This window comes from Hipposideros armiger, unplaced genomic scaffold (genome assembly GCF_001890085.2).
Source record: "Hipposideros armiger isolate ML-2016 unplaced genomic scaffold, ASM189008v1 scaffold_82, whole genome shotgun sequence".
Lineage (NCBI taxonomy): Eukaryota > Metazoa > Chordata > Mammalia > Chiroptera > Hipposideridae > Hipposideros > Hipposideros armiger.
Window position 1 is genome coordinate 23736 of NW_017731432.1, and position 25163 is coordinate 48898.

General features: G+C 41.8%; 1 protein-coding gene and 1 long non-coding RNA gene across 4 annotated transcripts in view; both read right to left on the reverse strand.

Annotated features, from left to right (window-relative positions):
• Positions 1-7113, reverse strand: part of LOC109383330 (uncharacterized) — a 21494-nt gene extending 14381 nt beyond the window's left edge. Inside the window, exons 1-2 of one of the 2 annotated variants that reach the window (XR_002124158.1) lie at positions 5988-7113; positions 251-323 (exon numbers count right to left, since the gene is read on the reverse strand). This is a non-coding gene — a long non-coding RNA (uncharacterized LOC109383330). Of the gene's footprint in view, positions 1-250; positions 1797-5987 lie in introns of those variants that run through there. The other variant, XR_002124157.1, reaches the window with a different exon arrangement.
• Positions 7114-7528: 415 nt separating this feature from the next.
• TRIT1 (tRNA isopentenyltransferase 1) overlaps positions 7529-25163 on the reverse strand; it is a 47583-nt gene continuing 29948 nt past the window's right edge. Inside the window, exons 2-11 of one of the 2 annotated variants that reach the window (XM_019643876.1) lie at positions 24018-24158; positions 19021-19119; positions 18157-18302; positions 15982-16124; positions 14155-14266; positions 13662-13774; positions 13335-13412; positions 10985-11094; positions 10556-10673; positions 7529-8370 (exon numbers count right to left, since the gene is read on the reverse strand). In XM_019643876.1, coding sequence (XP_019499421.1) covers positions 8201-8370; positions 10556-10673; positions 10985-11094; positions 13335-13412; positions 13662-13774; positions 14155-14266; positions 15982-16124; positions 18157-18302; positions 19021-19119; positions 24018-24158 — 1230 coding nt within the window. In that variant the 3' untranslated portion in view covers positions 7529-8200. The remainder of the gene's footprint in view (positions 8371-10555; positions 10674-10984; positions 11095-13334; positions 13413-13661; positions 13775-14154; positions 14267-15981; positions 16125-18156; positions 18303-19020; positions 19120-24017; positions 24159-25163) is intronic. The other variant, XM_019643877.1, reaches the window with a different exon arrangement.

Below are 25163 nucleotides of genomic sequence, written 5' to 3' on the forward strand. Positions count from 1 at the left end.
CAGTGTTTTCCTCAGATGCCATTTCCTCAGAAAGCCTTCCCAGACTTCCCTGAACTGGGTCAGGTCCGACTGTGCATGTTCCCTGAACATCTCTATTATAGCATTATCACCTCCACTGAAGTAGCTTGGAACTCTTTGAAGACAGGAATTGTCTTGTTCACGGACATATCTCTAGCACCTAGAATGTGAGTAGTAAGCGCTCATTAAGTCTGCTGAATAAGTTAATTATAACTAATTATAAAGCTCTTACCTGTTTATTAGATTTTAGGCTCCCAACGTCCTCTACTTGCCTTCATGTTAGTCCAGTTCAAGTTATTATGAACCTGAAGAAAAACACAACCACTTTGTTGGAGTGCTCATTTGAAACAGCCAGAAGCACCAGGATACAATAGAAAGAACACAACTCCTAAGCCAGGAGACCAGGGATCCAGTCACAGCACTGCTAGTCTGTGTTCTGTGGTCGGTGGCCCACTCCACCTCTCTGGGCCTCAGTTTCTCCATCTGCGAAATAAAATGGCTAACCTAGATGAGAGACTTGCAAGGTGTGCTCCACAGGAGAGGAGACTGAATCAGAGGGTTCGAGGCACCTGTGGCCCACCCAGATCCTAGCCACTCTGCTTCAATCTATGTTATATAACGCAATTCAGGTGACGTTTTATTTGGAGGAAGAAAAATAAGGATCCACAGCTGAAGCAAGTTTGAAAACAACTGAACCAGATGATCACTGAATTCTCAGCACCCTTTACATGCTGCCATTTAAAACAACTGAAAGCCATGAGCGCCACTATCAAGAAGGGGGTTCCTCCAGGGCGTGTGAAGATTCTGATGGTGAAAATTTGAAGAGGGTGGGCTGGCACTTCCATCATCATCAGGAACCCACTGGTTTTCATGCGACTCTACCTCATTATGCAGATCTAGTAGGACATGGAGACATTTTTGAATCCACAAATAACATTTATATAAAGGTCTTTATCCTTCGATCCCCTTGATATTAATAAGGAAGCTCAGGCAGAAGACATAGGACAAAATGATTGTCTCAGTTTCAGCTGGCTCATCACCCCACATCTGGTGACTCCAAGGCTGATGGGTCACACTTGAGAATGCACTGTCCCAGGGGCCTTGCAGAGACAGAGCCTTCCTTTTGCGTGGGAAGAACTCAGTAATTACCGTATAGTCAAAAGACCCAGGCTACTCTCTTAATCTGCCACTTACTGGCTCTGTGTCACTGCTGTGGACACCTACTGTTTGGTCTACTAAGCATCAATCCCATGCCCACCCTCTTTCTAAAAACTTTTTTCCCTCAGCTCCACTTTAGTCATATGGTTCTATAAGGAATTGCCATGTTCTTAGGTGACTGGCTTTCCTGCTTAATCCAGGGGGAGACAACAGGATTCAGTTCTACTCGTAGTTCTTCCCTGAGATTTTCAAACTTGGGAAGCAGGTCCACTTCTTTGTAGCGGGAAAAAGCTATGAGAAGTGAGGTGTAGAAACTTCCAATTGACCATTTGGAGAAAACCGGTTGGCATGCTGTTTTCCATAGTGGCTGTACCGTTTTCCATTTCTACCTACAGTACACAAGCATTCCAATTTCTCCAAATCTTTATCAACATTAATTATTTCCTGATTTCTTGATAGGAGCCATCCTAATGGGTGTGAGCTGTCCTGGCACATTTGAACTTAGAACAAGAGAAAACATCAGCACAATCTCTCTCAGATATAAAAGTTGTATGACAGCGGTTCTCAACCTGTGGGTCACGACCCCTTTGGGGGTCGAACGACCCTTTCACAGGGGTCGCCTAAGATCATTGAAACAAAAAGATATTTACATTATGATTCATCATAACAGCAGCAAAATTACAGTTATAGAGTAGCAACGAAAATAATTTTATGGTTGGGGATCACCACAACATGAGGAACTGTGTTAAGGGGTCACAACATTAGGAAGGTTGAGAACCGCTGCTGTACGAGGAAAAGCTTAGGTGCTACTGGCAGCCCTGTCTCCCACTATGTAGAGAAAGTCTGTTCAAGAGAAGGGAAAAAGGGAGTCTCCCCAGCATCATACCAGGTAGTACTCGCTGTACCCAGGGCCTTGATGCTCTTCTGGCCTTGAATTTGATGAGACACCTCAGTAACCCCATCACAAATTCACCTTTTTGCTTAAGCTAGAGTTTGGCTTGTTTCATTTGTAACCATGAGTCTTTACTATAATAAACATCTTAGTAGAAGAGTTAGTTCTCCAGAAATCTTTTTTGCTTTTTCTTGTCTTGATTCCTTTTTATAAGATGAGATATAAATAATATGTACATTTAAAAAGCCCTAAGTGCCCTTGGAGAAGTACAGCCTAATGGTTAGAGCACGGGCTCTAGAGTCAGCGCCAACTGGCTTCAAATCCTGGCTCAACTAATATCTACTGAGTGTCTTTCAAGCAGCAGGCCCCTTGTAGGTGTCAGGGATAACAGTTAATGAACAAAAATCTCTGCCCTCAGAGCTTTCTTCTAGTACTCGACAAATATTTGCATGTCTACTCTGTGCCAGCGACCAGTAAGCTCTCAATATGTATGTCTGTGTACAAAATGGGGATATTAAATTAACTTGTGCATTTGTTTAAAGGAATCATTATAAGGTGCACATGTGCTTAATACATAGCAAGCACTCGATGAGTAGCCATGTTCACTTTTAAGACGTGGGAGTCATGCCTTGAAGGAGCTAGTGTCAACAGCTACTGGTTACCCACTGTGTATTCCACATTTGTCTTAAAATAGGGCTCACATCTTGGTAGAATTTACTTTCCAATGGGAGCAAGAGCTACTACAGGTGATAATATGCTTGCAGCAGAGTAATGAGGGAGTGAAAGAATATGGTGGGTACGAGACTTTGGAGCCACCCACCTACTCTCAAATCCCAGCTTTCCCCCAGGAAAATCATTTAACTCTTGTTACTCCGTTTCCTGAATTGAAAAAGAGCTAATAATAACCACCACGGATACCACCTCATAGGGCTATTGTGAGGACTAAATGAGTTATGATAGGTAAAGTGCTTAGAACATGACTTGCGCCTAGTGCTATATAAATACTTGCTAATGTTATGTGGAAACTGCTATGGGAACAGATAGGAAGGAGAAACTAAGTCTCCCTAGAGGAGCAAGGAAACCTTGAAGGATGTGCAGGAGTTCACACGGCGAGGAGGAGACAGGGCATTTCGGGTGGAGAAAATAGTTTAGGCACACAAACTAACCCGTGAAGAAATTATATGCATTAAAAACAAAACCCAATAACAACAACGAGTAGCTGAAGCCTCTTTGGGCTGCAGATAAAGCCTGAGGCACTGTTTTTGGCCATTAGCACTGGGGACCACCAATTTGTGTTTTAAGTCAGCGCTTTTCCTGATAACTTTTGGAACTGATACCATACCATAAACCAATACTTTAGCAGCATTAACTGTTTTTCCCCAATGAAGCAAATAACTCCAATTTATAGCTACCATTTGCTGGGCACTGCAGTGCCAAACACTATGCTGTTTTCAAAAGGACCTCAATTAATCCTTACGATGACCCCTGGAATGGCGGTACTTACTCTATTTTATATATGAGGAAATCAGGCTGCTTGAGCCATTTTCCGAAGGTCACACAGATAGTATGTCAGAGGGGAAAGTGTTCAGCGGCAAGTACAAGCAGCAGTTTTTTTGTTTTGTTTTGTTTTTACATAAAAAGAAGTCTGGAGGTAGGTAGTTACAGCTCTTAGTCAAGTTATTCCACAATGCCACCCGAATTCCTTCTCTTTCCTCCCCACCATCTTTAGAGTGTTAGAATTGGCCCTCAGGCTCATGCAGGCTCACGTTTCCTATAATGCATTTTAAATTCTCGCCTTAAAATCTCACCAGCCAAGATTTTGTCAAGCTTGACTTTATGAAATATTTCAAAGGTCAGCTCATACAACTCACTGATTTCACAGATGGGGAAATAGAGAGATTTGCCCTCAGCAAGCTATCAGAGCTAATTAGTTACACCAGCCTGGAATCCGGCGCCCATTCCACTGTGCTCATTTAGTACAGACTGCAAGTTGCCTACCCAAATCTGTTTTCCCATTCTTTCTTGGCACACGGCTAGACGACATTTCCCAGCCTCCTTTGCAGGTAGGTGTGGCATATGACTAAATTTTTGCCAAGGGAGCAGAAGTATGCGCACCGCTGCAGGGCCTAGGCCTTCAGGCATCGGGTGTGCCTCCTCTGTGCTTTTTCCCTTCCCACTGGCTGAAATCAGCGATGACCCAGCTTCAATCGTGCAGGTGATGACAATGCCCACCCCCAGAGGATGGAGAGGCAACATGATATAAGGAAACTGTGTCCCTGAATGACCGTTTGGAGCAGAGCTGCCCCACTGACCTGGACTGCTCACTTCAGAAATGTTAACTCCCCTCAGAGCTGTTATGTGAGAAAGAAACAAACTCCTTTGTTCTTTAAGCCACTGTATTGTTGAGTCTGTTACAACAGCTTAGCCTTTTACCCTAACTAATACAACCATGCAGGTTCCTTTGTACATATTCAGAATAGCTTTACAAATGACCAGTTAGCCATCGTTTTTGGAAAACAGCCCTGACCTCCCAAGTATGTGATAATCAAATAATGAAATCCCTTCCTGTGGCTACTATCCCAAGGCTTCTCCATCCTAGTTAAAAGCTGTTTAACAACTGAAGCAGATCATTTATGTAGACCCACTTGGCTTTCATGCAATTAACTCAACAAACATTTCACTTTCTAAATGCTGGGGATATATACCCAGGTTCCTACAGTCATAAGAGCTTGCTTTCTAGTGAGTGTTTTTAATGTTGTGCTGTGTGTTTGAAGCAGAAAAATCCTGTTTGTAGAATGGGGAACTGAGGCTAAGAATATAAATAATTACTGAGTTACAAAGGATCAAACCTTGTGCCTATGAATTATTCTCTTGCTTAGCCCTAAAAATCAAGCAAAATATTTTAAAGACTAAGAATCCAACTTTTCTTTTCGGAGTCAAAGTATTTCCTAACCACTTAAAACTGCATTGTCTGAACTGCAAGAATTGTCTCAAGTCTTGTCAAGATTTTTTTTTTTTTTACTTTCTACGTCAATTAGATCTCAATAAAACTGGGGGAAAAGGATTTTTACTGGCAGAGGTAGATGGAGCTAATAGCTTGCTGAGTGTTGGAATTAATTACGAAGGCCATTTAGACAGCATGGCTAGAGCTGGAGTCTGGGTACCTGGGCTAGGGCTCTGCTTGTCTGGGGATTAGCTAATGCCAGATGGTGCGAGATGGCATTCCTTATCCTCACTCCAGGCTGAACAAATAGCCCAGAGCTGTTCTCTGTGGTCCTTTCCCTGCTCTCAAATGAGATTTACTAGTTGAGAGGCTTGTCCTGGCTTTGCCACAACTTGCTCTGTGATTGCAGTACATTCACGTTGTGGGCCTCAGTTTCCCTTCTGTACAAGGTGCTAAGGATCCTTTAGCCTCTAAATTTACGACCATCACTAGGAAGAACTAGTATCCTAACCTGCGCTTAACAGCAGTCACTCAGAGGGCAGAGGAAGGATCATCTGCCTCAGGGCACTGCCTCAGACAGAGCAAGAGGCACATTTCCAGTGTGCTGCCTCCCCCTCAGGCTCTGCTACTGGGAAAGAAATTCCACCTTGCTGAATTTATAGTTTCTAACAACAGGGGCCGTGGGCACCACAGTGCCTTAGACTTTGTAAGCACTTTGTTAATATTAAGCATTTTCTTTCTTTCAAGAGATTCCTGATTTCCAATTGCCATAGAGATAGAGATGGGTTCAGTGGGAAGTTGCCGCTCCAGGTATTTCAGATGGAAGGATTAAAGGCTTTTTGAGGTAGGATTATTAAAACTAGTTTTTCCTGCTTGTCCATTGAAACTTTTCTACAGCTTTCAAACACATTTAGCAACCTGAGTGAATAGCACTTCAGAAAGACTACGGTTCCTCCCTAAAAACGGCCAGCTTACCACAGTGCTTAGCGGCTCGAGCTCTGAAGTCGGGGGGCTTCGCCTCAGCTCCTGCTCTGCCACTCGCTGGCTGTACGCCTTTGCTGAACCCCAGGTTCCCCATTGGTTAACAGAGACAGAAACAGCATCTCCCTCCCAGGGCTGTGTGAGAAGATAATGTAGACAAAGTGCTTGGTCCTGCTTGACTCACACTAAGTATTCATCTCCATTTGCAGTGGAAAGATGTGGCTTCCCGTTAGCTCCTGAAGCAGGTAATAAACTGGGAAAATTACATCATGTTTAATGTAAAGAACAACATGGGTGGATCCAATGCCAATTTCTTCCTTGGCCAGAAAAAAACTGTATTCTTGAGATTTAAATCAGTTAAAGGGGGGTAAAGAGGCTGAAGAGGGCCAGGACATCCTACAGATTTGGGGAACAGGGAAGAGAAGCTACAGAAGTCAAGTTGCGAGACCCAGCTTTCCAGGTCACAAGGTACCACATCTGCAGTGCTGGCCACAGACTGCTGCCCAGCGTCGTGCCCTGCCACGCCAGATGCCTCAACACATGCCTCCACCAACACACACACACACACTCCCACACACTAAGGTGGGCAAGTCCTCACATTACCTGCTCTTACAGCAAATGTCCTTTCTATGCAGCTCTTATCACAGCTGTAATTCTGTAATTATTTGATGGATGTGGACTTTTTGGATCACTATTGTATTCCTGGAGTCTAGCACAGCACATGGCATATACGTTCTAAAATATTTGCTGGATGAATGAATGGGCTGGCCATAGCTTGAGAATTCCTCAGAGGTTGGTTTTGGCCTAAAGCCTGGCATCTGAATAAAGTTCAGTATACAAAGGTGAGTAGATTGAGGGACCCTAGGGTGAGTGGTCAGAGCCAAAAACAGGAGACCCGCCAGAGGTGGCAGGAGAAATCCATGCATGCCCAGGTACTGCCAATAGGTAAGGTAACAGTATGTGCTATATGCTATCTTTTGGATAAGGGGAAATAATAAGAATATATATTTGTATTTGTTAGGTTTTGCTTAAAAACTCTTAAGAAGCAGCCGATTAGCTCAATTGGTTAGAGCGCAGTGTTCACAACACCAAGGTTGCTGGTTCGATCCCCACATGGGCCGCTGAGCTGTGCCCTCCAAAACTAGATTGAAACAACTGCTCGACTTGGAGCTGATGGGTCCTGGAAAAACACACTGTTCCCCAATTTTTAAAAACAAAAAAACCCCAGCTCTTGAGATATGTAAGAAACTAGTAAGTGATTATGGGGGGAGAAGGGCATGGACATGGGAGTGAGATTTCTCAATGAATGTCTTTTTATTTCACTCCAGAAAGAGGGCTTCAAATTTTATTGGCGCTAACATAAATCTCCCATAAAAGACCCTCTCCAGATGTCTTCCAGGAATATAATTAAGTGCTCAATAAACATTTGCTAAATAAATGGTCAGCATGATCATATAAAGAATGTTAAATTTAAGAAAAAGCCATCATGTAGATAACTGAGCATATTGTGTACAAACTAGATGTGGACATATACCTTTTTAAGAACTAAAGAGGCTCTTGTAAACTCTTTTTATTTAACTTTCATTAAAAGTATAGATTCCTAACTCAATAGAAAGACAGCAGTGATAGCAATTATCACACAGGAGAAATCAACAAATGCCCCATGCCATGACCACCTCGGTCTCATTCTCTCGTTCTCTGGAATTCCAAGATGTGGTTTGGTTCACTTAATCATCTCACTGGGACCAGCCTTTTCCTGCCATTCATACAAACCTGGAACTCCTGATTTGTGGCTCACAATATTTCAGTCATCTATAAAAGTGCCTGGAAATTCAATATTTTTAGCCAGAATCAGGGACATAAAACTTCTTTTTTAAGGGACATAGTGAATCCTGGTATTCATCACCAAAAAGATCCTTAAGTGTAAAAAAGTGCAATCTGTGCCTTTTTAAAAATAGAACCTTTAAGGTTAAAAGAAAAAAAAAATCCCTTCCTGAACTCATCATTGCCAGACACATCAGCCACACAAGGAGCTGACAAGACCTGCTGTTTCCATGACACAGAACATGAGACTTTAAAACCACACCACTGAATGAAATGGTGGGAGTTTTCTGCAGAGCACTCCTCGGCCCAGACTGGGACACAGACGTGACCTCCCTCCTGAACTGGATCCCTGCCACCTTTGCAAAGGCCACTGGACATGTCTCTTAAACACTGGATTTCAGTTCTTCATCATTCTGCCCTGGGGATCCCTTCTCTTTCAGCTCTTTGTCATGGTCTGGGGAAATACTCTGACTTTCTATGGTGGTGATGGCATCTGAGTCCAATCTTCTTCTTTTCTTCCATTGGTGCAAGTGGGATTTGGATTTTATATGTGCTAAAACAAAACAAAACAAAACAAAACGACCCATTAGGATTCTCTAGAATTCATCCTAGAAGCATATAAAATTAACGATGAAATCCTTTTCTTTAACAATAACAGGATCAACACGTCTTAGTATAGTTACTTAGCATTTTTAAGGGAAGAGTAAGTTACAGGGCCAGCTAGCTAGCTAATACAGTGCACCACCATGTAGCAAGTGCACCCTGCCAGGTGCTTTCCCTCCCTAACCCTCCCCACAACCCTGCGGACAGTAGTGCTGTACCGCTCATTTTACAGGGAAGGAAACTGAAGTTCACAGAGGTCTTACATTTTGTCCAAGGTCACACAGTAGGTAAGCTCCTCAGCTTTACCTATAGCTCCAAAAAGCAGCCTAATTTTCCAGAATCAGGATTCTTGACTAAAACTTTCAGTATGGGGCTTCCTGTTACAGACACATTTCAATTCACATGACTAAAAACGTTACACATTCAAGTCCTTCCTTGACTGTATTGCAGGACAGAGGCCCTGCCCTGCCATAGGCTGCAGCACCCAGAGATGACCTTTCCACTTCTCCCCTGCTCGCACAGGTTGCCCCTCCTCGTCTGACATCCCTCTGCCTGAGTCAGGTAAGCCATTTGAATGGCTAACCCACAAGGCTCACATTCTCCAAGCACACAATGCTCCAGACAGACAACAAGAAACGTCTTCTCTGACGGTCCCTTCTGAGGGTCCATAGAAGCAATAAAGCTACTGTTGCCTGATACCGATTTCTGACCTCTCATCCCAAAGACAGTTCCCACCCTCTGACTAACTCACACAGCCTGTTCTTTTTTAAGGAAATCTTATTTGGGAACACCTAAAGAAACAGACAACTAGATTAAATTCTCTTTCATACATATTTAAAACATAATTTTTAAGGGCTCAGAAGCAAAAATAAATAAGAAAGAGGTTAGAAGTCAAAGAAAAGTTTACTTTGGCAAAAAAGTCAGCTTTGTTCTCCAGCTAGAGCCTGAGCTATGGCAGCAGGAGACAGGAGCAAGAACTTGACAGATGGCACTATAGAAGGGCTTACACAAGCTGAGCTCAGACAGGCTCACAAATGTGGCTTCTCTAAGGCTATCCCTGAAGGACATTCGACAAATTGAACCACTAAGTTTCCTTTAGAAAAAACAATCAGACACTCTCTTTCTCTCCCCCTTTCATCATTATAAACCAACCACAATCGAGGCTTCTTCTGCTACTTGGGCAATCGCAGCCATCCCCAGTCTCTGACAATGGGGTTCATTTTGCCAGAATTACCAGTTAACAGAACTAATCGTTCTATTGATTGGTATGGGGAGAAAAAAATCTACTTCTATGAGAACCCACGCAAAGCAGTACTCTGAACAGGAGGATTTTAGCTGCTGGGTAAACTGCAAGCCCTACTGTGCCTAAAAGGAGTGAGCCTTAAACAAGTTTCTAAATATGATATAAATTCAAGGCGTGGAGGCTAAGGCCCTTTGGGCGTTGACTGGATGACTACAGAAATCTGGCAGAGGAGTGCAGTGTGACACTGTGGCAGAGGCGAATCCAGATTCTAAGCCAGAGACAGAACCTTCAGGCAGGGCTGACGCTGGGTTGGTCAGAAGCACCTTACAAAGAAGGCATTACCGTAGCCACCTTTGCTCCCACACAGCTTCCCTTAACACCTCTCATCAGTGTTGGCAACCACCGCCATCACCCTAAAACTTACTGAAGAGACTCCGCTGCTGAAGACTGTCCTCAGGAAGAGGAGCTGCACTTCCTGCTTCCTCCAGCTATCTCTGCTGCTTTGGTCTCTTGGGTGAGTTGCAGGGCTTCTCTTATAAACCTACCTCACCCCACTGAGGTCTAAACATGAAAGGCCAAGGAACTCCTATTAGGCAGGATCACGAAATTAAAGGAGCTCTGGAAAGTTAACTGTAGACCTCTCGGTGTAAAATATCTACTCCAGCTGAAGCTAGAGGGCATATGATTTTCCTTTGAAATTCAGAATACAGAGATAAATAACTCTTCAATTTGGGAAGGCATCCATGAAATCTGAGGGCAGGTTCTCAGAGGAATCTGGCCCTCCCCTTACAAATAAACAGACTCCAGCTTCAACCTAGCAAAGAGCTGAAATTTCATGCAGTCAGTGTGACCCGCCCTTACAGATTTCTCTGTGTCCTTCCCCAGGCTCTACCTGCCCATTCGCGGTCCCCAATGATGATTCGATCACAGAGGTCACACATGTGATAACTTCTCTTGTTCTCAGTTTCATTGTATGGTATCTTTATTGGAGCAGCAGCAGGCTCTTGGCCCTGAAAGAACAAGGGGTAGATGGGGGAGAAGCATTCAATTCAAAGAGATTTGGATATCATTGATATTAAGGAGAGTGGGATTTTTCCAAGATTCCTTTTTCTCATCCCAGAGAGCAGGTGGGCTGTGAACAGATTTTAGCAACAACCTTTCTGAATGTGAGAGAAGACGCAGCCTCCAGGGATCTAAAAGCAGCCAGCCCTTCTGCTCTATTCCATGGAAAAGGCTTGGTTCCCGACATAGCAACAAAGGTGTAAGCTAAGGAAAGCTGTCTGAAAACCAGACAATAGATAGTATCATGACTAATAATCACCTGGATGAAACTTTGCACAATTTCAAGAGCACGTTCAAGAACAGACTCCTCCCACTTCGAGACATCAGATACTTCTAAGCCATATACTGGGGGGACACCGGGACCAGGTCCTAATGACGACAAAGAAAAGTTATGAGAGGTCAGCCCCCAAGACCTAATCTATTCTGCTGCCAGGACTCCAAAAGTCAAGGGAAACATATGGGGGCCAAAGGAATGATAAACGTTCTGACCATGCCATTCATTCTAACTAGAAACATGAACCAATCAGCTACATAGAATCCAAGAAAGACCTAGAAGGTTGGCTGGTCTGCAGCCATCAAGTCTAGCTGTGTAATTCAGTCTCAGGTGTAGGACCTTCCAAATCAGTCAGGAAAACAATAAAGAGTAACAGTTACAGTGACCACTGTGTGGGCTACAACATAAAGATAGTACACCAGAGGAAGAAATAAACTAATAGCTTAAAGTACTTCTGAATGGAGATGGGGCTGAAGATAGCCGAGAGTATAGCTACAGGCATTTCATCCATCTGAGCCAACCATGGCCAGCCTCTGCCGTAGCTTCCCCAGTCTGTGGACACACTAAATTGTTTTCCACAGCTAGGTTAAGTCAGTTGTTTAGAGGCAAAGAGCACTGCCCCATAGACACAAACATCAAAGTCCTCAGGATGCCAACGGCTGGCAGATGCCAGCCTTTTGATTGTGCCAACCACGAATAAGATTCTTCTTAAACTGGACTGGGCTACACCTGCCACCACACAGAAAGGTGAGACTGGGAGGGTGCAGGCAGCATCCACAGCACACCTGGCCTTGGCTAAGCTCTGCACCTGTTTGCAGGCCACTCTATATTTTCCTTTCCCCTCTAAGTCCTTTGTTGGGCTTCTGTGCCCTGTCTAAGCACCTTTCAACAAGTTCTCGGCTCCCAGCTGCTATTCCTGGCTTGAGTCCAAGGCCAAGCTGGGGTGGGGAAGTCCCTCTGGCTTCTTGCCAGAACCATATCCCAGCAGACCAGCTCTGGCCAATCACACACGGCTCTTGATTTCCAGGGCAGCTGTGCCTTTCACTCTAGCACCAGGACTGTGCTGGCATACACATGAATGAGGAATGAGCATATGATGCCCTGTGCCATCAACCCTTCCTGACTCAGAGATGGGGGAGTTACTGTGGCTTTACCACAGGAGGAAGTTCCAAATCATTACAAAAAAATCTTCTGTTACAGACTAATTGTTAGCCCTGGGGAAAAGAGAAGCTGTGTTAGAAATGTGTAGTCGTGAACTTCAATTTCAGCTAACGCAGACTTCTATCTAACAGGACATGCAGAGAAAGCAGGATAAGAAGAAAGTGTAAAGAGCCTCTTGGTGCCACAGCTACACGGCAGAGCTCTGGGAGAGAGAAGGTCAGCAATCCGCTAGTCAACAATATGACTCAAGGTGTTGACTTTCAGAGGCAGGGGTGGAGGCCTTATCCCTAACTGAAAGCAGAAATAAAAGTTAAACAGGATGATTCAGAACCATATTTTAAAAGTGTCCACAAGATAAAATTGGGGTTTCACTTATGCTTAATCTCCTTTTAGCTCATAAGCACACAGTTTCTTATCCAAGGCCAATGCGAATGCTGTGTAGCTACAGTTACAGCTAAAGGAAACAAGAAGAGTGGTAGAAAGCGGAATGTGGACCTCAGAGTCAGGGGCACTCAGCGCTCTACTGCTCATTAGCTGGGGGATTTCTGGCAAGTTATTTACCCTCTCTAAGCCTCTATTTCCTTATCTGCAAAAAGAAGAATAACACCTATCTCGAAGTCTCAATAATTTATGTATAGCACCAAATCTAGTGCCAGGGACACAGTGCAGAGTCAAATGAATGAGATTTTCCTTCCCCTTTCCTTAAAAGTGCTGTTCAACCAAAATTAAAGTTGACGCAGTGTGAAGCACCATATATCTGAGCCCAAAGGCACGGCTGGGAGAATGGGTGGTTTTGTCTTTTTACACTGCGCACCTGGCCCAAGAACCGTCTTAATTAGGAAAGCCTCCCTACAGAAATCTGATTGCTCTCCAGGTACAGAATTTGAAGCTAAAATCAACCCTTAGCACCAGCTCTGCTAAGATGTTGCTGTTTTGCTCTTACCTGTTTGCAGCCAGCTCGCATGTGTTCAAGGCATAAAGCAGACTCCTCATGGGAAAGATTTACTTTGTTTTCTGAGATATCACAAGAAAATATCCCTGGACAATCATTTACGCAACAGGTCCCCAATCTTAGAACAGGTTCAGAAACTAAAGTTCATTTTCTGAGTGAGCTGAGGGCATCTACATTCTATTGAAAACAGACCCAGGGGATAAGGAAAAACATGAGACTTACTGCTCAAAAAACGGTTTTTAACCCATCGGTTTTGCTTCCGGGCATATCTCTTAGTCACTTGTTTCAGGGCTTCAATACCTGAAAGATAAGGTAACATAAGAGCCTCTGAGTAAGTACTTCTCATCCTGTCGAAAGACCCACCTAGCCCAGCAGAAGAGAAAATTAGCCACAGCAGCACACTTGTGGACACTTGGTAGACAAAAATCTCAATTCTGAGCTGAAGGCGATTTGGGACTCTTCTAGCCTCAGCTCTTTCTCAGACCATACCAGCAGGGTACTTTGTCACCCAGGGATGTCCACGGCTAGGTTAGATGGAGGGATTCACACCTTTCTGTAGAAGCTGGTTGCTAGTCTCTGGTGTGCATTTTCCCTCCGTGATCAGGTACTCGTGAAATTCCTTGAAGCCAATTGATTGGAAGATACCATGTTGATAGTCCTGGCTGGGAACAGGAGAGCATCAGCAGGTGAGCCATTGCATCTGAGAGCTAGAAGGGGCCTTGGAGATGATCTAGCTGAGCCGTTTCATCCCTTCGATGAGGAAAGTGAGATCCTTTGCAGTTATTGCTTCTCCTTCCTCCACCACCCCCCATGAACTCCCAGGTTACTTCCCTTGAAAATTAACTCCTGGGAATGTTTGGCAGATTAGAAAATTGCAACTGTAACAAGTACACCAAATCTCCTTCCAACAACAAGCCTTGCCAATGCCAAACACAAAGGCTAACAAGTAGATCCTAAGCCAGTATTACGTTTATGGTCTTTTGACCATAATAATCAAGGGATGGAGAATAGGTCAAAGTGGTGATAATAGTCAAATTCTCACCTATTTTCTGCAACTTTCTTCTGATTATAGCGTCTGTGAAAATCTCTTAGTTCATCCAAGAGCCCAGCAGCAAGCATGTCATCCACCCTCTTATCCAAGCGCTCATCTAGAACTTGAATCAAATTAGCCCATCACCAGCAAGCCTGCTGAAGGTGTGTACTATACACTTACATGATAAATAGGTAGGCTGCCACAAAGAAGGGAACTTGTTCACATGGAAGAAAGGGTTCAGAGGCCAAGGATTATATAATTCATATTATATTTAGTCACACTCAAGACTCTGCAACTCCAATAAAAACAGCCAGAATGAAACACACATCTTTTTATTATATAAAGACAAAGGATACAATTACAGCTATTAGAAGGGACAAATATTTTATTCTCATATGGAATGCATGTCTACTGTTTATTTTAGAGGCAGCTGAGAGCCCACTCGTTTACGTTTTTTACTTTTCCCTATTGTATTTGGTACTCAGTGCTTTTCACATTTAAGAACACTCTGGGTAGGAACGAGGAACTTTAGTCCAAAGCCATCCTAAGTATATCTTGAACTACTGAGCCAGACAAAGAAGCAAAGAGTGAGAGATCATAATCATTCAGATGTGGTGGTCCAACATAGCTTTATTATAAGTCAGATACCATTATTTTATGCTGACTTGTAGGACATGTTTTTATTTATAAACATTTCATTAAAACATCACTTTTCTATAAGCTTACTTGTATAACTGAGACTAATAACAAATTTTCACCATTTCAGTCATGCTCTTCTACATGTCTGCCATTGCTATTTCTTGGCCTGCAATGATACTAACCTTTTTTTTTTTAATCTTCCTAAAAATTAGCATTTATTGAGAACTCATGATGTGTCAGACACATTCTGAGTACTCTGTATGTATTATTAACTCATCTAATCCTCAACAAAGCTATGAGCTATACACTATCATTATCTCCATCTTATAGAAGAGAAAATTGGGGCACAGAAAGGTATATTAACTTGCCTGAAAACTCACATAGTTGAGTTTTAAGGAATTTGAATCCAGACAGGCTGGCTCAGAGAACGTGCTTTTAATAACTACACTCTACTGCCTGTTCTCATAATCATCTCATCTTTCCAGACTTAGCTCACAGGTTCTCTTACAAATTGGTCCCTGGCTTCCCCCAGGGAGTGCTCATCATCCCTTCTCTGTGTCCCCACAGCACGTTCTAGCCCAGCATCTATCACAATGTAGTATCTATCTCAATATTTGTTGCCCTACTAGGCTGGGAGCTTAAGAGCAGGTACTGTCTCGTGTTCATCTCTGAAATCCAAGTATTACACAGAATACTTGACACTTCCTTGAATGCTTCCTGTATGTTTGTTGGATAAAGAAATTACTACCATCACAGGAAAACCCCACCATCAGGCTGGCTAGCTTACCGTCATACCCACTTCTCAGGCCTACATCTTCTAGAATATCAGTGATTATTCAGAATAATCAGCCTCCAGCCAACCCAGGGAGTGAGACCTCTTCCACAGGAGCTTCCTTCTCTTTCTCCTTTTGGATCGTCCCTGTATGGCGGACTCTTTTCCATCCCACCCATCCCATCTTATCCCACCCTTGGTATCTTGTCCTAGTGTCAGCACTGCCCTTACTCCCTTTCCAGACATACACATAGGAGAACGGCATTGCGCCTTGCTAAGTCCATGAATAGTGGTAATGAAAGTAAAATGAATAGCTAATACTTGTTTAGTGCTTATTATGAGCCACTCATGGTTCTAAGAATTTTATACATAGTAATGTATAAGCTCTATCTCAGATGGACTCTAAGGCATCAAAGGGCTTTTACCTGTCTGGTCAGCATGAAGCCAGAGGATGCAAGGGTTAGGGAACTTCAGAGGGCCTCCAAGGGGACCACCACCTTCCTCTGCATGTTGACGCTGAAGAAATTCACTATGAGAGAGTCCCGTTTCTTCAAACACTTGCAAGCTCCTAAGTCATTTGGGGGGTGAGGGAGTGGGGGAAGCACACCCATAAAAACTATTAGGAACTATTAATTCTCAAGTGAAACAAGGAGAGAAGCTATTTATTATAGAACATCTCGTTCTCATTCTCACTGCATGGCCCCTGAAGACATGCAAGTCCAGGGTTACTGCCATTCTATAGCTACTCAGAAAAGGGTCCTAAAGAAAAATGTATATAAAGCAAGAAATAATACTATTCTTCTAAACACAAATAAATTTTTCTGAAATCAGTTAAACAGATTCAGAAACAACAGGTTTCTTATACACAAACAGAATGGGACTCACTTTTAGGTAAGCAGTAAAAGAGCTTGTTTGGGACACTTTGTTATAAGCCAACAAGTCCAGTCTCGCCGGAATGCCTTTCCCACAGTACAAAAGTATGTTGTATATCGAGCTCATCAACTTTCTTTTTAAATATGTCTAAAATTAATGAAGAATGCTTCTGACTAATCGTTACTCTACTAGCACAAAGATCACTGAAGAAAGAACTCATGTACTTATTCTTAAGCTACCATCCATTCTGTCAGTATCTATTATGTTATGCAGCACTAGGTAATTTAACTCCCAAATCTATACTCTAGCACTCTGGGTGATTGCAACTTATCAGCTTGAAAGTGATCTTTCCCTTCCTGACCCAATTCTACTTCCTGAAACCCTAACACAAGTGTAGAGACCCCTTTTCATTCCGTATCACTGGTCATTCAAAGGGGGCCAATGAGGCCAAAATGTATAGTAATAGATATCTCACTTATCTGGAGGTTAGAATATAGGCTCAAACTAAAAGATAAAGAAAGTCCTCCAAACCTGTCTAAAAGAGACACTCTAGAGCTCTTGCTTAGAACCTATTGACTCTTACAAAGACACAATTCTCAACTCATTACTACTTTACAAGTAGCAAAATGAGAGGTGATAAGAAAGAACTGATTAATAAAAGGAAAGGATAATAAAGACCAAGCTCTAGAATATCATAAAACAATATAAAAATGAATGTTCATCATAATGTTCTTGAGTTTTCCAAAAAATTTCTGAAAGATTTCTATTAAAATGTTTAAGTAAAATGCTTGGATACTGGAAAATATAAACTTCATTTATCTAGAATATGCCTCAAGGAGGCAAAAAAAACTTAGATATTACAAGGCATGTGGACCTCCAAAGGGCAACCAACCATACCCCTCCAAAAAAATCTTATTCTTCAGTATTAAAATTTCATGAAGCATGGAGTGAGGGAGGGAGGCACAATTTGGAAAAAAAAATTCTAAAAAGGCTTCTGGGTGGGGGTGGGGGGGTGCAGGGGAAATAATGAAAAAGGAATTAAGAAATATGATCTAGAACATTCATCTGAGTGGAACACTTTATAATCCCTATAATACCATATATTGCTATAATATTTCATCTGTATAACCATCCATAGAGTAGATACTTCACTAGATCCTCTGCCAGATATGGTATCACTCACAACACTGCAGAAAACTACACGTAACACATGAGGCTGCAATTTCAAAACAACCTAAGAAAACATGACCTTATGAGTTCATTCTCTCTCTTCAAGAAAATCTCCATGTGTAAAGGTGAGCTGATCCATGAGACAATTTATAAAATCTACCTCCCACTGGGAAAAGCTGCTTGGGGAGAACTCAGCATTGCACAATCAATTATGAAACTCAAATCACAATGTAAACCAACTACATGCCAGAAAAAATTTATATGAAAACTGTTATACAAGCAAAGATCAAATAGAAAATGAAGCAAGATTACATAGGCCCTAGGGAAAAGCTATATTGTATTATGCATTTTAAATGTAACAACAACATAGCGTGTAACTACTTATTGAGGGAGTTTGACTGACGGAATAAGTCAGGGCCTCCTAACCTGCTGAACTAGAACACACCAATCTCCACTAACTACTATTACCAAACCTCTCTCTCATCACCCAGCACATTGACAAACTGACTGCTCTCTAACTAAAAGAACCCGGGATCAGCGGGCCCAGAGTTTCTTACCTGGCCACTTTGCGCTTGTCATGTGGGTGCAGCTTGGCAGCCATTTCTGGGTCCACCTCACTTAGGCGTTTGTGGAGTGCATAGCCATCCTCCTTTTCAAGCTCTGCTTTCCGGTCAATCACTTTCTCAGTGCCCATCTCCTGGGGCTATTAAACGAAGGTTTAGAAGTAAATTTAATTCAACAACTCAACAAACACTGAGACAGTGTATGTGTTAGGCACTTAGCTAAGCATTAGGAATACAGAACAGAGATGAATCAGGTCTTGCCATATAGTGAGAGATGGATCATAAGCAGAAAGTTACAGTACACCATGGTAGTGCTGTGAGGCCACAGCAAACAAAGAGGAAGGACTTACTACTCCCTGGAGAAACACTCAGGTGACCTGCTTCCCGTTCAGAAGTACAAACAGGTGCCAGGGCTGACACGTCTATTAACACATGAGGAGTCTACAGTCTTCCCAGCAAGTATGACCAAAGAGTGGATCAGAATGGCCTGTACATTATAGTTTGCAAAGTCCCACACTATGCAATAGCATCCCTGTAAGAAAGGTTAATGTAGGACATCTCCCTGACACATAGCCTGTCAGTCAGGAAATGCTGAATCAGACTAATGTACAATTAATTCACATGGACATGCTAATTAATCCAGAGGAGCACTTTTCCCACAGACAGCCCCTGCCCTTAGGACTGCCTGGAGGAGCACAGTTCACATACGGAGGTGGCATTTGCTTCAGAATATTAAGTAGGAAAATTATAGTTGCTGAGTATAAGAAACAGGGAAGAGTCAACCTTCCTCCCACTAAAATTAGCTGGCAAGAAAGAAGAACCCGTTTCCTCAGTGAGTTACAAGTGATCTAAACCTACCTTAGCACTAACGAGAACTTTCCAGAGCAGAGATTCAATGTAATAATTGGTTCCTCCCACGACAATAGGGATTTTGTCTCGGGCAAATATATCTTCAATGTGAATATTAAGAAAGACATCACAATATTTAAGAAGAGAATATTGACTCACTTGGAAAGGAGGGTATTAAATAAGAAACCACATTCATTTGTCTGCAGAGCAGAGGAGAAAGGGTACAAACCAAGATGTTTCTCATGAGTTCTCAGAATCATTTCCTATCAGTTCTGGAGGGGCATGCATAAACCAGAGATAGACGCATGATTTTAATTCCTTCAAGTTCTAGACCTTTCTAGGTATTGCTGCTAAAATTCAAAACTTGCTTAGTATTCCAAATCAGCTAAATGAGCATAAGCCCAAGGACTCTCACAGAGCCAAGGGTCAGCTGCTCAGGAAGCCACCAAGGTGATGTACATTGTGTGACTTTGCCTTCTAAGGCAAAATACAAGCTGGTTTCTCTAAGCCGTGGTTCTTGGACCCAGTCTTCACCATTATGTGGCAGCAGTGCACATTACAGCCACTTGAGACTCCACCGGATAAACTGAGAAGCACTGGTTCTAAAGACAAATAGATTTCAATTACCAGCTCCAATTCTAGGCCTTGTTATTGAACCAGTCTGAGCTTCAGTTTTCTCACCAGTAAAATCCTCATGAATTCTTATGAGCATTAAATGTGACAATGCAAATAAATCCCCAGCCACAATGCCTGAAATATTTTTTACAACTGAGTAATTAAGCACTCAGTTTGCCTCAGTCACTATTGTTTTTATCTCTGCTACTTTGAATTCTCTTTAGAATCTCTGTTGAACAGATAATTATCTGCTTTAAGAAGGGCTTTGCTTCTGAGGATAATTGATAAAAAGAGACTTTCAAACCAAACAAAGACTCATTTACACTTCTTCCCCTTGCCAGCCAGGCTGTGGGTAGACATAGATGACCTCTTTTCTATCAGAAGCCCACTAACCCTTAAGAGGTTGGGACAGGGTGGAAAGGATGTTAGCAATTGAGGATCATATAGAAGTAAAGTTATATATTTGTTTTTTTAAAAGAGAAACAAATTCTATATTCCCCCTTTAAATTAAGTACAGGGAGCATACAATTACACAGCAATTGTAATAAAACTTCAAATATATAATATGATTAACAAAGGGAAAGGAAACAAGGAAAATAAAAGAAGGTTAAAAACGGTGAGATATCGGGCCGGCCGAGTGGTGCGTTGGTTAAGAACTGGCTTGGGACGCCAAGAGGGCCCCGGTTCAGATCCCACATATGAGGGCCAGTGACACTGCCCTCTGCAGCTAAGATGGTGAACGGCAGCTCGACCTGGGGCTGGGCTGCCGTGGGTCGCCTGGCGACAGCATAGGCTGCAGTCCCTGCTGCAGTGGGCTGCCATAAGCTACCGTGTGTAGCCAGCAGCCAGCGTGAGCGGCCGTCCAGAGGTCCGGCGACTGATCTGCCTCACCCGGCAAGAGCACAATGATGGTGTCAACTTGGGCCAGTGAAGCAACATCCTCCACAACTAGACTGAAGAACAAAACGACAGCAATTTGTCTGTTCGCCTTCCCCCGATTCCCCAGCGCTGTTCCTCTCCCCAATTCCCCAATAAAAATCTTAAAAAAAAAAACCAAAAAAAAAAATGGTGAGATATCAGAAGGGGAGAGAGTGGAAAAGAGGGAACTAAATGGGATGGGAGATATTTGGTGGGAAAAAGTTTAACTCGTTTGCCCAAGCCATGAAACAACTGTGATCCTGGGCAAAACCTTTCTCCTCTTTGGGCCTCAGTAACTTCTAGTACCTTTACCTGTCAAATCAAGGTTGACTGGATACTTCTTAAGGTACTTTCAGTTTTGACATTCTGATTACCTAAATTTATTAAATCTCCAATCCTGTAAGTGATCTGATTAAGTCATTCCCTGTTGTGGCCCTTTGAAAATTTTAATTGGCTCTCCATTTTCTATCAGTTCTTTCTGAACAACCGAAGTGTCTTATGGTAGCAATAATGTACATTGGGTGATATATTTTAATTTGCAAAGGGCGTTCATATACATTATCTTATCTAACTGACTTGTAAAGCAGGTAGGGCAAGAATTATGATCTGCACTTTAATCTCTACCCATTTGATAGTCAAAAAAATATGATCTCATTATTTTGATTTGCATGGCCGTGATTAACAGCAAGGATAAATCTTTTTTCATGTTTATCACCATTTATGTCTTGCTTTGTGAATTACTACTCATGACCTTTATTTTTCATATTGATTCAACAGCGTTCTTCATATATTAAGTATATTAGCCATCTGCCTTTCCTATGTTACAAGTATTATGCCCCTGGTTTGTAGTCTGTTTTGTAATTTTGTTTATAGTGTACTGTTTTCCTTTTTTATTATAAAATATTCAGTATGTATACAAGAACATTGTAATATACATAAATTATGAAGCCTAATAATAAAACAAATACTCATGAACCCAATGTAAGGATTATTAATTCCTTTGAAGTTTCTGTGCATTCATTTCCATCCCAACTCTTAACTTCTCTCTCTGATGTAACCACTATCTTGAATTATTTTGGGGTTTTTCATCAGTCCCTGGCTTTTCTTTACACTATTATTGATGTGTATGTACCCTTAGAGAATATATTAATATACACAATTAATATTAACAATGAATATATAACAATATATTAATATATGGTTAGTTTTGCTTGCTTTTTAACCTTTATAATAAATGGTATGCACATGTATGTGTCCTTCTATAATTTCCAAAATTTTATGTTGTTTCTGATTTTCCCACATTAAATGATGCATGTAGCTGCAATTTATTCATTTTCACTGCTGAAAAAGTACTTAACTTACATGAATAAAGCAAATTTTATACATTCTTCTGTAAGTAGGAATTTCAGTGTTTATATGTTTTTGCTGTTAAGAACAATTCTGTTATGGAATGAGATCCACCGTGTATCTCCTGATATACTTGTGACAAGGTTTCTCTAGGGTAGATACCTAGGAGTTCTGGTTAATATACATTCTTGCCAATACAAATTCTTAATTCTTACATATTCAACTCAAGCTATTTTTCGTTGGAAAAAAAAATGAATATTATGGGCATAGATGGTGGCGATGGCTGCACAACAATGTGAATGTATTTAATATTGGGTTGTTGGAAAAGTGATGATGTATTTTTTCTGTTTTTTGTTGCAAAAATGTGTCATGACTTTTCTGACAACCCAATACCACTGAACTTGTACATTTAAAAATGGTTAAGATGGTCAACTATAATCAAATATATAGTCACGGGATGTAGAGTACAACATAGGGAAAAGAGTCAATGGAATTGTAACAGCTACATACAATGTTAGAGGGGTAGTAAATGGGGGGTTATCACTTTGTGAGGGGTGTAAATTTCTAACTATTACATTGTTTTGTACACCTGAAACTAATTTAAAAAATGGTTAAGATGATAAATTTTATATTGCATATTTTAACACAAAAAAGAAAAATTGAGGGCCGGCCGAGTGGCACGTTAGTTAAGACCTGGCTTGGAACACCAGGCTATGAGCAGCAGGGCCCAGGTTCAGATCCCACATGAGAGCCAGTGACACTGCCCTCTACAGCTAAATTGGTGAACAACAGCTTGACCTGGAGCTGGGCTGCAGTGAGTAGCCGTCGACGGCGTAGGCTGCAGTGGGCTGCCATAAGCTACCGTGTGTGGCCGACAGCCAGCGTGAGCGGCCGGCAGTCGGCATGAGCTGCCAAGAGCCACCGTGAGCAGCCGTCCAGAGGCCAGCGACTGATCTGCCTCACCTGGGAAGAACGCAACGATGATACCAACACAGGCCAGTGAAGTGACGTCCTCCACAACTGGACTGAAGAACAAAAGGACAGCAACTTGTCTGTTCCCCTTCCCCGATTCCCCAACGCTGTTCCCCTCCCCCAATTCCCCAATAAAATCTTTAAAAAAGAAAAATTGAATTTAAAAAATCCATAAAAAATAAAAAAATCTACAAAGCCCTTTCCTATCTAAAATCAATTCAAATATATAACTACTCAATTATATATTATCCGATTTGTTTCAAAGTTTGTTAAAAATACATATATTTAATTCTGAAATCTGAATTTGTCATATATAATGAAGACCTAACTTTATTACTGTCTCAGGAATAATTATTAACTATTGCATTATTTCTGCACTGTTTTGCCACCATGATAAGCTAAATACATGTCCATGTAAATTTGTATCTGAGTTTTCTATTCTGAACCATATGTTTGTCTAGTATTATCGTGTAAGTTCCATGCTATCATAATTATGAATTTTCAGTATGTGTTAACATCTGGCAGTCCAGATATTAAAGACAGTCTACACATTAAGATACAAAGGCAGTTTTCCTTATACTATTCATCTTTCAAACATTTCTTATTGATACCCAAAATCATTTTCTTCCAGTCCCCTCCCTCCAACAATCCCTTTGAAATTCTAAGTGGAACTCCATTATTTTTATTTCGTATCCCCATTTAAAGGGTAGAAAACTGAAGCTCAGTGGGGTAAATGCTTTACCCAATAAAATTCACATGATCAAAGAGGTGTTTCTAAAACTAGAACAGACTTCCTGGTCCCTAAATCAATGTTCTCTCCACTACACCAGTGTTTCTCAATTTTTAATGGCCCTATGAATCACCTGGGACTCTTGTTAAATGCAGATTCTGATTCGGTAGGTCTGGAGTGAGGCCCCAATTCAGCCTGTCTAACGAACTCCAAAGGGTTGCTGATGCTGCAGTTTGGGGACAAGAATGAGTAGCAAGGACACCATGTCTTTCAATCCACATAGTGCTGATGGGGATTCTACCTATTGGGAGTTAGGTCTTGGGTGCCTCTGCTTAGAAGAAACTGTCACTAGAAAGAAAACTTCTTTCTTGGCTTGGGCTGCCTTGCCCCCACCAAACCTAGTGACCGTCTTTCCTAAGGATATCAGAGCAGTTGCCTTGTTCCTGAAGTCCACCACTGTGTAATTTGTCACAAGAGGATCCACAAAGCTGATCATGTGGTGCTGGCACATTCTCTGCTCTTGGGCAGAAACCTTGTTGGTGATGATGTCTAGGCCTTCATAAACCTAGGGAAAAAAAGAAAAATTAGCATGAGAAAGTCATCTGCCACCATAAAATGCACATTTGATGGGTGGAACTGGTGATCTGTTCCTCCCTCCAGCCAAATACTTGACTGACCCAAAGCACCAGAGTAGATGTAATCTAACCACGGCATAGCCATCTCCACAAAACCCAAGACAAAGGAAGCAGAAGAATACAAACACTGGCTTTCTTATCAAATATGGGTTTTCGCCACTGTCTGAAAGTAGAGCATTCCTATAAAACTTTTCATAAGACACAATGGCGTAAAGTAAAGAAGCAATTACCATTAATTTATATGTGGAAAAAATGTGATCTTTCCCAGACCCAAAATTCAATGCACGTACAATGTCTTTATTTTGTTCGCCACAACTGAAATGCTTAATTACGTCCAGTTTAATACTAAGTATAACACCCTTATAAGCTCTCGTAGGCTTTTCTGATGCCTTTGGACACATCTGGTTAATGGATGCACAAAATAAATTGAAATAAACCACAAACGTTCACAGACAAGGTTCAAAACTATGATGGCTTGATGCTGAGATGATGAGTATAGCTCCCAGAGGAGGAGCTTGGTACTGCTTCTGTAACAACTTGCTACAAAACAAATCCTAAACACTATTTTTGCACTTTACCTTGTTTCATAAAAGCAAAAATTCTCATTGGATTTCTTTTGGTTAGCAAAAAAAACAATACAGGTTTCCCCCACTATCCAAAGGAAGAGCATTTCTATGAAACCTTCATAAAACGAAATGGTGTAAAGTGAAGAAGCAACTTAAATTATCATTAATTTAAAAGCCTCTTAATTAATTTAAAATCCTCTGCAGATTTCTTTTGGTTAGCAAAAACAAACACTAATGTACGAGGTGTATTAAAAAACTACGGGGCCGGCCGAGTGACGCGATGGTTAAGAACTGGCTTGGGACGCCAGAGGGCCCCGGTTCGGATCCCACATATGAGGGCCAGTGACACTGCCCTCTACAGCTAAGATG